Source organism: Mirounga angustirostris, unplaced genomic scaffold (assembly GCF_029215605.1).
Source record: "Mirounga angustirostris isolate CCGP_5_RB_7025 unplaced genomic scaffold, mMirAng1.0.hap1 SCAF_8, whole genome shotgun sequence".
In the NCBI taxonomy this organism is placed as follows: Eukaryota; Metazoa; Chordata; class Mammalia; order Carnivora; family Phocidae; genus Mirounga; species Mirounga angustirostris.
The window spans coordinates 35,247,621-35,263,669 of record NW_026991716.1 but is presented as its reverse complement, the minus strand read 5'-3'; the positions used below and the strand labels follow the sequence as shown (position 1 = coordinate 35,263,669).

Sequence of the window (16,049 nt, the reverse complement as noted above, 5' to 3'; positions counted from 1 at the left end):
AAACTCATCACCTCCTAATTATTTACTACACTTTTGAATTATCTGTGAGCTTGAGGTTAAGTGCACTGTACCTGCACGATGGTGTAGAGTATATAACAGTGCTATATATACAATAGTATAGTATACAATAGTGCCCTGCTGTGCGTCTGTTTCCAAATCTGTGTTCAGTGTCAGCACGTTGGTAGCTTAGAATTGACAGTGGTGGGAGGACCTACATCACAGAAATCAGCAAACAGTGCAAATCAAGGCTTTTTTTTCCCCCGGGGCCCCTCCTGCCCAGATCCTATTGTTAGCAGACTACCACTGCTTACCACCTATCCCACGAGGTTGTAGGTTGTATTAGGATCCCCATTTGACAGATGAAGCTCCATCAGTTGCCTCTAACCGCCTAATGAGTTAAGTGCCTGCACTGGATCTCAAACCCAGTTTTCTAACCTCCAAATGAGGACCCTTTGGGTATGATATCCCAGCTTACTCTTACCAAAAATGATTATTAAAAACACACAGAAAGACCTTAGAGTGTCAAAAACCCCAAACAGGGATTGGACAAACAGTGATCCCAAACACTGAAGGACAGTCAGGTAAATTTTTTTTTTTTTTTTTTGTCACCAACATTTATCTGATTTCTAAATACAACACACACTTGTGGACAATCTTAACACCTCATTTCTGCAACTTTATAGATTTAATCTCACCATTTTCTCATTCATGGCTGCGTCAAATTTTGCTTGTACTTTATCCAGCTCGCCTTGTTTCTCATCGAGCAGAGCCTGTGCCTTCCCCAGCTCAGCATTAGCAACCGCCAGACGGCCCTCCTGCTTGGCCAGGTTAGCCTTAAAAAGGAAGAAGAGGTCACTGCATGGAGTGGTAGTAGGTCTGCAAAATATTTTTGGTTTTAATTGGTAAATAATAACACGAATTGCACAATTTTTGCCCAAGATGGTATTTAGAGGCTTAAGTGTGTTCAGCTGGGGAAGCAAAGAGTGTTGGAAATATTCCATTAAAGTTCTATTTTTTCATTTTTCTTTTTTTAAGTAGGCTTCACGACCGCGTGGAGCCCAGGCTTGATCTCACGACCCTGAGATCAAGACCTGAGTTGAGATCAAGAGCCAGACACTTAACGGACTGAGCCTCCCAGGTACCCCTCTCTTTTTTCTTTTAATTATTAATGTTCAGTATAGAAAACACGGGGAAAATGCAGCAATGCCTAGAAAGGATAACAGAAATAACCTGTGATTTTACCCAGAGAGAGTCTGAGTATTGTGTTAAGAAGGTGATAACTGGCATTTTCCAAGTCTTTTCTTTTTCACTTAATATAGTGTAATCATTTCCCCTTAAATATGTCCTTAAACACTTTTTCATGAGTATTAGTAATATGGCTGCATAATATTACACTATTTGGATGTATCATAATTTACCTAACTTTTGCCCTACTTTTAGACATCCCCCCCATTTTAAATTATTATAAATAAAGCTATTGGGCATGCAAAATCTGGGGTTGTTTCCTTCATAAAGATTTGTTGAAGTGAAATAACTGTAATGGTTGATTTTTCATCTTTTTCTAAGTCCTAGAGCATGGACTTAAAAATTATCTATTTCTTAGAAATGACCCGTTTCTTAGAAATTTAAAAGAATCAGTAAAGTAAAGCAGCCCTAAAGCCTCCTGGAGTAGAAGTTTTTTGATAACATTCTCATTTTCTTTCTCAATATTTAATTTATTTAAATTTAGCCCTTTTTTGCAGGAAATATTAATTTAACTAGTATTAATATTATTGTTATTAAATTTAAATTTTGTAATATATTTACATATACCTTTAAAATTTTCTTTCTAATTATTTAAATCCACATATCTGTGATTATACATATTTTCTTCTTGATTATATTTTCCAAGAACATATCTTTTATATTTTGTTTTTGCAAAGCAACATTGTTCAATTCTGCTACTTTTCTCTAATTTTTAATGTTATTTTTATTAGCTCTCTTCCACTTTCCTTAAGTTTTGTGTGTATGTGTATTTATAAGTGAGTATGTACTGGAGTCTTTAGTTTAATTAATTTAAGAGCTAAGAACATGCCATTGGGCCACATCACAAAAGCTTTGGTAACTAACTTTTGTCATCATTTCCTAAAAAGAAATTATTGGCTTTTTTTTTTAATGCAAACTTTCTAATTTTATTGCTTATAATCAGAGAATGAGACCTCAGCAATTTCTGATTTTGGTAACTGAATCAAGATCTTCTTTTATCGTTGAATATGATCAATTTTTGTAAATGTTCCTCAGTCACTAGAAGTAATTTCATATTCTTTGTTCATATTCAAGAAAGTTCAATGCAGCTATTCAACCTTAAAAATGATACAGTGTAAAATCTCTATATAATTATTAGTTTATGCCGCTAAAGACTAGCTAAATAATTTGCAGGGCTCAGTACAAAATTAAAAATGTGGAGTCCATTATTAAAAAATTATTAAGAACTTCAAGAGGGTGACAGCAGCCCATTAAGCCAAGCATGGACCCTTCTAAACTCAGGGTCCTGTGTGAACAGGTCACACACCCATAAAAACCAGCCCTGCACAATCTCAAATTACTATTGTTTTTGTTAATTTCCACTTAAAATATTAATGCATTTTGCTTTTTGTAATTTGATAATATTTTATTTATTACAAAAGCATTATTACAGTTAAGTCTCACTGTGGATCATAATTTTTAGTAAAAATTAACTCTGTTCTTCTGAGTGCATTTTTTCTTAAATTCTATATCCCTTGGTATCTTTTGGTTTGAGTGGATTCCTACATTTTCTCATCATTTCCTGTTATTAAAAATTTCTTATTTTTAACATATTTTCTATTTTTCTCCGAGTTACCTATGCGCAGTTTTAAAAGGCAGCCATTTCTATAGGGTTTATTACGACAACCGGCAACCCCCTGCCCACCAGCTCATCATTTTCCATTCCACAGAGCAACCACTTTCAACTCTTTTAGCTTTATGGAGGGGTTGGGGGTGGCGCAGGAGGGTAGCGTACATCTGGGTGGCGTATTTTATGAATCCTTTGCACTCCGAATGTCGTTCGGTTCCCTCAGACCTGAAGAACAGCCTGGAGCAGCATAAACGGTGTGCGTGTGCGTGTGCATGCGCGTAAGCATGCATGCACGCACCTACCAATCAGTACTTAAATCGCATCCTTAAGAATGTCTTTTTGTTCCTTTATACGTGAAGGGCAGCTTGGCCAGTTATTGCATTCTTGGGCCACAGCAATGTCCTCAATACTCCGCACATATTTTTCCATTACATTCTAATATATAGGGTTGCAGGAAGTCTGTGCCATCCTGATTTCTCTTCTGCAACCTTTTTTGATTTTGTTTGTTTGATCATTTGTTTCTTAAATGCATATAAGGTTTTTTTCCCTATCTTTCAAATTTAAAACATTTCTGGGTATTGAGTTTAACTTTTATAAACTTTGTTGGGAATCAACAATTTAATCTCTTTAAACTTTAAAGAAATGGCAGGTTTTCCTTTATGACAGCTTAATTATTACTGGCAATGAAGTCATTTCCTGTTTAAGTTAAGTTGGTTTCGATTTCTTGTCTGCAATGCCAAGAAACACTAAGCAGATGTAAAGAAAATGAGAAATGCGAGAGGACATGAAGAAAATAAAAAATTTAGTCAAAATTATGCTTTGTCTTTTCATAGCAGTAATACTGGTGATGGATTTTATTAAACATTGATCTCCTAGGAGAAGGAGGGAAACTCTTACCTTCAGAGGTAACACTTCTCTATTGATACCATAAAATGTTGCCATAGCAAGGGTCCAAGACAGCAGACCAGCCACATTCCCACAGACTTTTTTGGCATTTTCCAAAGAATAATCATCCATGTTAAAATATGGCTGCAGCAACTCAACAGTCTCTTCATTTATAGTATCCTTGGGGAACTGCTGAAGGCTCCATAGGAACCCTGTTGCACTCATCAACTGAAAAATAGCACTACAACCTATAAGTTCCGGGAAAAAATAAATACTTTCTTTCTGAGTTAGGATATAATTCTAAATTGAATTTTTTCAAAGTAACAATTGATATACTCTTAAATATACAAATCAAGACTATGACAATAGACAACCTAAATCTGTAAGTTGCAAATTGTCTTCCCATCACCATGGTTGAAAAAGTAAAGAAGAAAAGATATGTAAGTTTCCTGTCCAGTGTGCGCATTTGAATGCCACTAACCACACAAGCTCCCTTTTGGAGACTGGGTTGGGGTGACATCAAGAGTGTGCCAAGGGGTGCTTGGGTGGCTCAGTCAATTAAGTGTCTGCCTTCGGCTCAGGTCACAATCCCAGGATCATGGGATCGAGCCTCACATCGGGCTCCCTGCTCAGTATGGAGCCTGCTTCTCCCTCTCCCTCTGCCACTACCCTGTGCTTGTGCTCTCTCCTTCTCTCTCAATGTCAAATAAATAAATAAAATCTTAAAAAAAAAAAAAAAAGTGTGCCAATACCAGCCTCTGGTTTTAGACACTTTTCACAAAAAGAAACCATTGGGCTTTAAAATCTTTCCCTACTTACACTTTGGGAGATGCAATCTAAGAAAAACTCTTCAGTACACAATTATCAATTACTGCCTGCCAGCTTGTGTGGTCTATATTGAAGGTCCCGGGCTGGGGCCACCTGATGCACCTTGTAGGACTTGCAAAGATTTTTTACTTACTTTTAATGACTCTCCCCAGGAAGGCTTGCAGCAAGGTTTTTCTGGATCCATAGTGACTAGGTCAATTTTCTTTTGAAATAGTAGTAGGACACAGTCCATGATTCTCATAATAAGATGCGGAGGCTTTGCAAGTTTCCTGACTGTGGCGATATCATTTGGTTTGATAGTCTGTATTTGGGATTAGGAATCAATATATTTTTTGGTGAGTAGTATTAATAATCATATGGAAATCTAGTGCTTTTAAACAATGAAAGTAGAAAACTTTAAAATGTATTTTCTCCCCATCCCCTGACATTATCTCCTTAAGGGTTTGTATTCCAAGATTTTTGCATAATGGTTCTTTCATTGTTATCTTGGGATTTCTATTCGTTTTTACTCTTTTTTCTCCTGTTGCCCTCAACTAATTGCTATAGAATATCACTACCATTCATTGCCCACCACTCCAAGCCTCTGTTGGCAACAAGCCTCATTGATCGGTAACATTCAGATAACTTGTATCTTCAAAGCACATCCTCTATGTGTGGTATGAAAAGAGGAGCAAGATTCTGAGTATCAGAAACCTCACGTTCAGTGTTCTTTTGAGGGCTGCCCTATCTACAGAAGAGGGAGAAATTCAAAGGAGAAAAGAGAAATTATTATAACATATGACTCACAAAAATATTTTTCAAAGTTTCTATCTGTCACCTGAGTTTGGAATAAGATGTTAGCTGATATTTAAGGCAAGAAAGATTGGAACATAACATGATCAATAAAATCCCCTAAGACTCGTTTGTTCAGTGCTTTCTCTTTCTTGTATATTATTATAGGACTCATAAAGGGAGTGGGGGTGGAGAATGTGTCCTGATCATTGTCACAATTTTATTAAATGATTATCATAAATCTAGTCATTCAACAAATACAGACATCCTCCCATTTAAAAAAAAAAAAGAAAGAAAAAGAAAGAAAGAAAGAAGAAAGAAAGAAAGAAAGAAAGGAAGAAAGAAAGAAAGAAAGAAGAAAGAAAGAAAGAAAATAAAGAAAAATTGCCCTGTCCTCATAATCTTCCAAGGAAGAAAAAGAAAGCACAATTACCCTAAACTAGAATTGTCATCATGTTAGAAGCAGAGGGGTGACAGGAAACACAAGGGAGAGCCAGAAGAGCTAAAACCTTCCTGGAAGGGATGAGCCTGGTCCTGGAGAATGACTCTTATTAGGCAATGAAGGTTAGGGAAAGCATTCCTGGCAGAGGGAGAGACACATTTAAACAGACCATGATTCTTCCAGAAGCCTATGGGTGTTTCTGCATGGCTGGACCATACTGTGTGTAGAGACAGAATGACGGAAGGGCTCAAGGGATAGATAGGAGCCCAGTTATCAGTTTCAACAGCAGCAATGATATTTACTGAGTACTTTCTGTGTGCCCAGCAAACTGTATTCATTACTTTTAATGCTTATATTGATCCTTCAAGGATCAATGAGCAATTATAATACCCACAGAGATCCAAAAAAATGGAGTAAATTTACTCCAGATCATCTATTTAAGGAGTGGTTGTTGCCAGAGGCAACCGTAGGCTGCCTCCAGCTGTGGATGCCTAACCACGGACCTTATCCTAAGAGCCCCCCAGAACCCACGAGAAGATTTTTAAAGGGCACATAATGTAATCTGGAGGACATACTTTGGAGGAACTGAGAAGGCTCTCTATGTAATCTGAATCCCTTATGCTATCGTTCAGGCCGTGAATCACTCACATTATTTCTCAGCTCTCCTGGAAGGCAGATTTATGGAACGAAACTAGTAAGTTATAAGAACTGAAGACTTAAAAAAATTAGAACTTAGAATATTGAATCAACAGAAACATTTGTCTTCAGACTCAGAGATTATTAATCACATTAGAATTCCATTCAGTTTTCAGATTCTAGAAGTTGCCCAGTGAATTTCACGGAATGACCCACGGAATGGGCTGCGACTGGTGTTGAGAGGGGTAACAGCGCACGCTCACATTCAGGGCTGCCTCTGCTTCTTCAAGGGCGGGTTTGGCCGCCTCCAGCTTGGTCTCAGCTTTTACTTTCTCAGTGTCAATTTCATCCACAATTTTTTGGGCTTTGTCTTTCACCTCCTGCACTTCGTTTTTCACTTTGGCTGAAGCCTGAGCACTTACTGTGACTTCTGCCAGTACCTGTTAAATTGAGGGAACACATGAGGGCAAATAGGTAGCTTTTGAGCAAAATTCACAGATTTGAGCAGTGAGATTATTCGCTATAAGATAAAACACAAATAACAGCAAATTTATTCAGGGCGCCTGGGTGGCTCAGTTGGTTAAGCGACTGCCTTCGGCTCAGGTCATGATCCTGGAGTCCCTGGATCGAGTCCCGCATCGGGCTCCCTGCTCGGCAGGGAGTCTGCTTCTCCCTCTGACCCTCCCCCCTCTCATGTACTCTCTCTCATTCTCTCTCTCTCAAATAAATAAATAAAATCTTTAAAAAAAAAAGAGCAAATTTATTTCCTATGTATATTTCATATATATTCCCTAAGGTGTAATACACCTAAAGGTATTAAAGTAACTCCTTTAAGCAGTTCCTTGAAATCTTCTATGTTCTAAGCTTTCCTGAGGCTTACAAATATATAAATATAATACATACTATATTTATATATACAGAATATATACATAAACATTTTAAGCTTTCAGGAAAATGGTATTTCCACTCTATGTAATTTCTAGAAAATTAACACAGTTCAAGTATGTGTAATGGAATAAGGTCAGAAACCATATCAATGCCCATGTAATGAAAATAAAATAGGTCATGTTTGTTGAGTGTCTACCATACAGTGGGACCATGCTAAGACCCTCTCCTATGCTATCTCTCTCATTTCAGTAACTGGCTATGGGTTGGGATGTAGGTATCCACTCTTAATCGACTCAGTGAGTGGAAGCTGAAAGCAGTCACAGATGGGCAAGTTCACAGATCAAGGAGCAGCATACATATATCCCTATCAACTTGGGAGGAGGATTTTTTTTTTTTTAACCCCACCAACAATTCCTCTTAGTTTTTTCCCTCCTCGACACAAACTTCAGATGAGACTTGGGCCATTCTAGAGACTCAGAGCATGCAGGGACCTCAAAGAGAAGACCAAATGTAACTTAGGGAGAGGCAAACATTTCACAGACAGATGAGAGAGAACAAAAGATACAGACCCAGAGAAGAAAGAATAGTCTTAGACCAGGTAGGGGAGATAATAATTTAGGTGTCTATTCGTATAAGTTAAACAAAAATACCTAATTGTCATTGTGAACAGTATCTCACTAGAAATAGTCTATGGGTTTATATATTATTTATTTTTCATAACATTTTTAAACAATGCTTTTTAAAACGGGGAATACTATTCCTCCCCACTAGTTATACAGTAAATGCCAACTCACTTCATCTGCTTTTACAGAAGCCACTGCCAACTCCTTCTCCTTTACTGCAAGATCCTGAGAGAGCTTAGCCACAGATTCGCTCGCCTCCATAAGCTTATCAAGACCTTTACAAACACACACACAGACACGTTTGCTTAATATCTGAACATCTCTTCATCCAATATTTGCTCAGGATTTACTACTTCTAAGGCATTGAACCAATATTATTAACAAGCACCAGATAGTTATTTATGGACAAATACATATATACGAGGAGCATCAATACTGACCATATCTCTGAGGGTTTCTGCAGCAGGGGGAAGAACACCAACTAGCTAAATTTAAGGGAAGGTCACAATGCCATACTGAGTAAGATTAACTGAGTCAGGAAACCTATGTGACAAACTTAGTGCTCTCCTTGGCTTTGCAAACATCATTTTTAATGATGTGAATATCTTTTTTTTTTTTTTTTTTGCCTTTGAATCACACTGCAGCTGGGACAAATGAACAGATAATACAGTCACAGTCATGTGGTTCTCTTTGCTATGAAAATGAAAACAGGGCGCCTGGGTGGCTCAGTTGGTTAAGTGACTGCCTTCAGCTCAGGTCATGATCCTGGAGTCCCGGGATCGAGTCCCACATCGGGCTCCCTGCTCGGCAGGGAGTCTGCTTCTCCCTCTGACCCTCCTCCCTCTCGTGCTCTCTCTCATTCTCTCTCTCTCGCAAAAAAAAAAAAAGAAAGAAAATGAAAACAGCTGCTAACACCTGTGCTGCTGGCTCTGTGACTCTCAGCACCACAGAGCACAATAACTGGTTAACAGGATTTTCTCACATTCCAGCTGAGTTCTAGACAGTGGTGTGTCGGTGACTGTTTAGCATCCGAGTCTCTTGGGGGAGAAGGGGCAACACTCATCTGTACGTTTCCCAATTTCCATGGTGTCAGTATTCTCACCAGGGCTGATTTGAAGTTACCAAGAGACTCCCAGTAGCACACCATTCATTATATGTCTACCATACTGATAGAATAGAAATAAATAACCTCAAGAACATTAATAGCAGTAAAATAGAGTAAAAATAACTAAGATGTGATGAATGTTGAGTATTCTTGCCTTTTTCTTTTTTTTAAGGTTTTATTTATTTATTTGACAGAGAGAGAGAAGGAGAGAGCACAAGCAAGGGGGTAGTGGCAGAGGGAGAGGGAGAAGCAGGCTCCACACTGAGCAGGGAGCCTGATTCGGGGCTCCATCCCAGGACCCCGAGATCATGACCTGAGCTGAAGGCAGACGCTTAACCGACTGAGCCACCCAGGTGTCCCTGTTCTTGCCTTTTTCCAAATATAATTTACTTAATTGTAAGTTTATAGGATTTAATTTTTAATTAAGGATGTGCTTAATAACCAGATCATAAAATTCCTACGAATTAACAATCAACTCTAGAGCCTACAAGTAGCTCCAGCCCACCACTGATTATAGAGTATCATATGGAAAGCTATAAGAAGGTGAGCCATGAGAAAAACAGAGGACGGTTTCTTCCACAGTGTTTCCATTACTATAACTGCACAGACCTTGGAGCTCAGTTATGCTATGGGATCACATTTTTTGCAAAAGAAGTGTTGGGGGGTGGAATTTTTGCACTTCTTTTTGGACTGTTTGGGCCATAATGCTTTCTGGACATAAAATTGTTCCAATTTATGCTTTTTCTGCTTACATGTATTGGACATAGAAATCCATTGTTCAGGTAAACTACCTCTTTCAGTTTTGATTTGTCTATTTTTCCTTTTCTTTTGTTAGAAATTTGAGAAGCATTAACATGGCAAAGTTTATGCAAGTGAAGGCAAATTGATTATAATGAAACCAAAAACTGAAATCACGGTCAGTTCCCAAGAGCTGGATTTTCTCCACCTGCAGTAGCAGCTCAGTGACTATGGGGATTCCTGGCCCAACAGCCTGGACCCAGAATTGGAGGGGCAGGGAAAAAATAGTTCCAGAGAGGAAACAGGCCACCTCCTTTTTTAGATTTTCTTCTACCTGGAAGCTTCTTTTTTTTTTTTTTTTTTTAAGATTTTATTTATTTATTTGAGAGAAAGAGAGAGTGAGTGAGAGAGCACAAGCAGGGGGAGCAGCAGAGGGAGAGGGAGAAGAAGGCTCCCCACTGAGCATAGAGCCCAATGTGGGGCTTGACCCAGGACCCCAAGATCATGACCTGATCTGAAGGTAGATACTCAACCAACTGAGCCACCCAGGCACCCCTGCCTGGAAGCTTTTAACAGGTAAAAGACCCTAACAGCATCCCTCAAAATAATCTATTACTAACAGTAAAGTCAGTATTTTGCTTTTAAACACAATATCCACCAGTGTGGATTCCTATCAAAAAGCCCTTAAAAGATTCGATTCTCCAGGCACATGTGTGACTCAGTCGGTTAAGTGGCTGCCTTCGGCCCAGGTCATGATCTCAGGGTCTGGGGATCAAGCCCCACATGGGGTTCCCTGCTAAGTGGGGAGTCTGCTTCTCCCTCTCCTCCCAGCTTGTGCTCTCTCTCGCTATCTCTCTCTCTCAAATGCATAAATAAAATCTTAAATAAATAAATAAATAAAAGATTCCATTCTGCTTACCAATATTCATACGTTCAGCTTGTTCATTGATATGTTTCACCTTTTCAGTATAAATGTTTTTATAACCATTTATAAATGAGAGATAAGACTTGGGAGTCACGTGTGCTCTTCGGCGGTATCTGAAAGTAGAATGTAAAAATGATCTTTATCTCTATCATTCTGATGTATTCTTGGAAAGCATCCTACAGATGCTCTTCCCACTGTGGAATCAGTGTAATTTCTGAAGGGTGATTCACTAGCCAGAGGGCAGGATTTGTGAATGGTTTTCCTAGAGGTGAGGTGGAAAGAACACTAAATATCTGGTGTTTTGACCTTTTGAGGTGTCTTTGACTCAACCCCTATCCCACTCCGGGCTTCTGTTTCCTCATCTGGAAAACTAAGAAAAAAATCATTGCCCTACACCTGCCAGCATTTTGTGTGTGTGTGGGGGGAGTATATATATATATATATATATATATATATATATATATATATATATCATATGTAAATACACCTTGTAAACTTTAAGGTTCTATACAAATATTAGGGATATGTGGTCAAAATGAATTTGTGCTGTGATCTGTTTTCATTCAACTGGTATTTGCTACACACCTCTTCACTGCTAGAACCCAGTTGGGTGAGCTTACAAAAGTGAAAGCCAGTCTCTCCCCATGATTCACCAGATCTCCTTGAAATCATGGCAGCCACACTTGATTCACATGTTCAACTCACTACGGTTGTAGTGCAGTAATCCTATTTAACAGTAGAATTAAATAAAAGGAATAATTTTATGCAGGAGAAACTCGAGTCAAAGAAGAGCTCCTCACATACTATAAAATCATTTTACCTTTTAATTAATTTTTCATTTATGGAGTTGTGAAGATTTTTAACATTAAAGAAAAATTTTAAGGACTCGGGCATTTACATGACTAGCACTTAAGCATTTGATAAGTATTACATTCAGAATAAACTTCTCCAACCTAAAAGGATATGAAAATTTTGGAAAATACACCAAATTTTTCAAAAATAAAGACACAGGTTTTCATAGTTGTAAGAAGGTAAAACTTCCCATGGATGACAGTGACAGAAGGAGTTCAAGTTAAATGGAAGGAAAATCTTGCTAACCATAAAAATACACATGGATCCACCAAGAGGATCTGGAAGGCTATCTAGAACTATTTAAGAGGAGGGGGTTCCTGGGCATAGTTTTCAGTATAGAAAAGGGTCCAGGATAAACATACTTTTGTGAGATAGGAACCCCCTAAAAAATCCATGAAAGTGTTACTCAGACTCTCTAGGTGGAAAAACTCTTTCTGGCAGGTTCAGTGCCCCCAGAAGTCCAAAGATTATGTTGGTCCACCTTTATTCCCATCTGTCAAATGTACACAGTGACTATCATGATTTGGGAGGGGGAGAAGTTGTATTTTTGAACTGTTGACAACAGTTTTCACATGTGAACACCATTGCTACTTTTAGCCACTGGACTCGCCTACAGTCAATTAAAATTATTTGCCGTGAAAACATTGCTAAGACTAAGAGCTGCAAATACAAAACCTAAATGTCCCTTAACATAAGGTAAGAGTGAAACTTTAAAACAGTGTACTTCCTTAATCAAAATAAACAATGCATTTGAATAAGAAACCAATTTTAAACAGTATATCATGAATTAGTCAAGTCATTTTCCAAAAAAAAGAAATTAAGCAAATGAAATAAAGTGATTCATTAAGCATCTGTTCCTTTGAGGCCTGGAGGGAAAGAGGTACTTAAGTACAGACACTAGTTCATTTTAAAGTCTCATTGATTTATCATTATTTCAATACATCATCACTAGTAAATCAAGGCCAGAAAAAAAGTCTAAGTGCAGCTGGGACTCTGTACCCAATGGATCTGATTGCTGCATGGAATTCCTCTCCAGAGTGAACCCTGGGGTTGCAGCCACAGCCTTAGGGAAAGCTACTCACCGTTGGAAGTAATTTTCACAGCTCTCGGAAACCATGTCATGGAAGAGGCCCATTGTTTCTACGACTTGTCGTTTAGTGTCACTGGAGCAGACAATACTATAGCCTGAAAGGAAATAGGAGGCCACCGCAATCAAGGCCTCCTTTGGCCAGCGACTAAACCAGTCCATGGTGCAACCTGATATCAAGCCAGGAAACTTCAAAGAACGGGCTCGGAACTTCTCACCAACCTGTTGGCAGTGAAGTTGGAAAGTGTCAGACACACACAAGGGTTATAATAAATCGGCTCGAGAGAGGTTTAGGCATTCTGAGCCAATGGTGTGACATCACAATTAAAAAAAAAAAAATCTTGGGCTGCATTAATGTATCAGTGAAATGTTTAGATGAAGGGGGTAGTATTTCCACACTCTTCCCTGCCCTAAGACTACATTTGCATCATTGGGTTGGATTCTAAAAGCTACCTTAAAGGCAAAAGGGACACACTAGAACTCTTCTAGAGAGAGATGACCAGGACGGTGAAAAGCCTGGACACGAGGACAAGTGAGAGTAGCAGAAGGGGTGGGAGGTGTTTGGTCTACAAAGGAAACAACTTTGGGAATCTGCAAAAACTTTCTCTAAATATCTGAGGAGCGGTATGGAGGGCAGGGAGGGATAGGATTCATTTTACAAGCCGAAACAGAATCACAGGGGGAAAAAAAAAGAGAGACAAAATTCAATTCATTCCATAGAAGACGTCTCTGGGTATTAGATGGTCTAAAAATTAAGTAGGTTGGCTTGTAAGTTAGTGAGACCTGCGGAGCAGAGCTGCCCAATACAACCGTGAGTTCTATATCTGTGCCGTCCAGTATGGTGGCCACAAGCCACTCATAGCTACTGAGCACTTGAAATGGAGCTAATGGGACTGAGGAAGTGAATTTTTATTTTTACTTCATTTTAATTAATCAAAATTTAAATGGCCATACATGTCTAATAGCTACTATACTGGATAATACAGTGAGCTAGGGATATTCAGACCTACATCAGGGACATTCTAGACGGTAGGTTGATATTGGAGGAAGAGCTGGACAAGATTACATCACCAAATCCCCTACAATTCGAGTAATCTATATCTCTAGGCAATTAATGGAAGTTGTAGGCTATGCAATAATTTCTAATAAAATGGATATTTTAAATGATTACACTTTGGTATGAGATTGTCTGCCTCCAGGGGAGATTGGTGGTAGTAAAGTGTTAATTTCAATTCAGTGTGACAAATGTTAATTTCTGAGCAAATCATCTCATCAGAGAAGGTAAACTATTAAGTACGTTTCAGTAAGTAACTCTTCCCACATAAATACAAAGCAACAACTCACTGGAGAGAAGCAGAGAACAACATGCAAATTCTTCCTTGATCTTGAAATGAAGTACTCATACAGATTATCAAAGGTAGGAGGGTGGCGAGGCAGCTCCTTTTTCATCACCGATATCAGACCTTGGGTGATTTCATCCATCTCATCTCGTGCAAACAGATTGGAGATCTTTGAGAAACAGATAAGACTTGTACTTTACAAGTTCCCCACACTAATTCACTGCCAAAACCTTGTCCTTTCTCCCCCCGACATGTCATCTTTTTTTGTATTTTCTTTCTGTACCTCCACAGTCAAAATCCCTCATTTGCCAGAGATTACCAAGAATACAACTTTTTATTGAGCAGTTTAATCAGGAGGAAATTTTGTTTCCCTCTGCTCCAATAGCTATCACCAAAAAAGTATCTCTCTAGCATTCCAATAATCTCTTTAGAATGTCCAGTGATGCCCTGTGTTCTCTGATTCATAGACAGTCTCAATTCTGGGTCTGAGGTCATTTTTTACTATGTTTGTGTATTTTTTTTCAGGTATAATTGATATACAATATTATATTAGTTTCCAGTGATTCAACATTTGTATATACTGGGCAATGATTACCATATTAAGTCTAGTTACCATCTGTCACCCTATAAAGTTACACAATATTATTGACTACAGTCCCCATGCTATATATTACATCTCCATGACTTCTTTATTTTATAACTGGAAGTTTGTACTTCTTGATCCCCTTTGCTCATCTCACCCACTCCTATTCCAGCAAGTCCCCCTCCATCTGTCAACCACCAATCTGTTCTCTGTATCTAGGAGTCTGGATTTTGTTTTGTTTTTTAGATATCTCATATAAACAAAAGCATGAAGTATTTGCATTTCTCTAACTTATTTCACTTAGCTTACTACTCTCAAGGTCTACCCATGTGCTCATGAATGGCAAGATTGTATTTTTTGGGGGGTGGCTAAGTAGCATTCCATTTTGTGTGTGTGTGTGTGTGTACATACATGCCATATCTTCTTTATCCATTTATCCACTGATAGATGTCTGGGTTGCTTCCATACCTTGGCTATTGTACATATTGCTACAATGAGCAAAGGGTGCATATATCCATTTGAATTAGTGTTTTAATTTTCTTCAGATAGATACCCAGTAGTGGAATTGCCGGATCACATGGTAGTTCTATTTTTAATTTTTTGAGGATCCTCCATACTGTTTTTCAAGTTACCGCATCAGTTTGCATTCCCACCAACAGTGCATGAGGGTTCCGTTTTCTCCACATCCTTACCGAAACTTGTTATTTCTTATCTTTATTTTTTTTATTCTTATGTTAATCCCCATACATTACATCATTAGTTTTAGATGAAGTGTTCCATGATTCATTGTTTGTGCATAACACCCAGTGCTCCATGCAGAATGTGCCCTCCTCAATACCCACCACCAGGCTAACCCATCCTCCCACCCCCCTCCCCTCTAGAACCCTCAGTTTGTTTTTCAGAGTCCATCGTCTCTCATGGTTCGTCTACCCCTCCGATTTCCCACGCTTCATTCTTCCCCTCCCGCTACCTTCTTCTTCTTCTTCTTTTTTTTTCTTAACATATATTGCATTATTTGTTTCAGAGGTACAGATCTGAGATTCAACAGTCTTGCACAATTCACAGCGCTTACCAGAGCACATACCCTCCCCAGTGTCTATCACCCAGTCACCCCATTCCTCCCACCCCACCCCCCACTCCAGCAACCCTCAGTTTGTTTCCTACAATTAAGAATTCCTCATATCAGTGAGATCATATGATACATGTCTTTCTCTGTTTGACTTATTTCACTCAACATAATACCCTCCAGTTCCATCCACGTCGTTGCAAATGGCAAGATCTCATTCCTTTTGATGGCTGCATAATATTCCATTGTATATATATACCACCTCTTCTTTATCCATTCATCTGTCGATGGACATCTTGGCTCTTTCCACAGTTTGGCTATTGTGGACATTGCTGCTATAAACATCGGGGTGCACGTACCTCTTCGGATCCCTACTTTTGTATCTTTGGGGTAAATACCCAGTAGTGCAATTGCTGGATCATATAT

General features: G+C 38.7%; 1 protein-coding gene across 1 annotated transcript in view; it reads right to left on the bottom strand.

Moving 5' to 3' along the window:
- Nucleotides 1-16,049, bottom strand: part of DNAH8 (dynein axonemal heavy chain 8) — a 396,454-nt gene that overhangs the window by 125,958 nt on the left and 254,447 nt on the right. The window contains exons 64-71 of the mRNA XM_064597567.1: nucleotides 13,979-14,143; nucleotides 12,630-12,856; nucleotides 10,690-10,808; nucleotides 8,099-8,202; nucleotides 6,680-6,856; nucleotides 4,701-4,868; nucleotides 3,752-3,967; nucleotides 696-833 (exon numbers count right to left, since the gene is read on the bottom strand). Coding sequence (XP_064453637.1) covers nucleotides 696-833; nucleotides 3,752-3,967; nucleotides 4,701-4,868; nucleotides 6,680-6,856; nucleotides 8,099-8,202; nucleotides 10,690-10,808; nucleotides 12,630-12,856; nucleotides 13,979-14,143 — 1,314 coding nt within the window. The remainder of the gene's footprint in view (nucleotides 1-695; nucleotides 834-3,751; nucleotides 3,968-4,700; nucleotides 4,869-6,679; nucleotides 6,857-8,098; nucleotides 8,203-10,689; nucleotides 10,809-12,629; nucleotides 12,857-13,978; nucleotides 14,144-16,049) is intronic.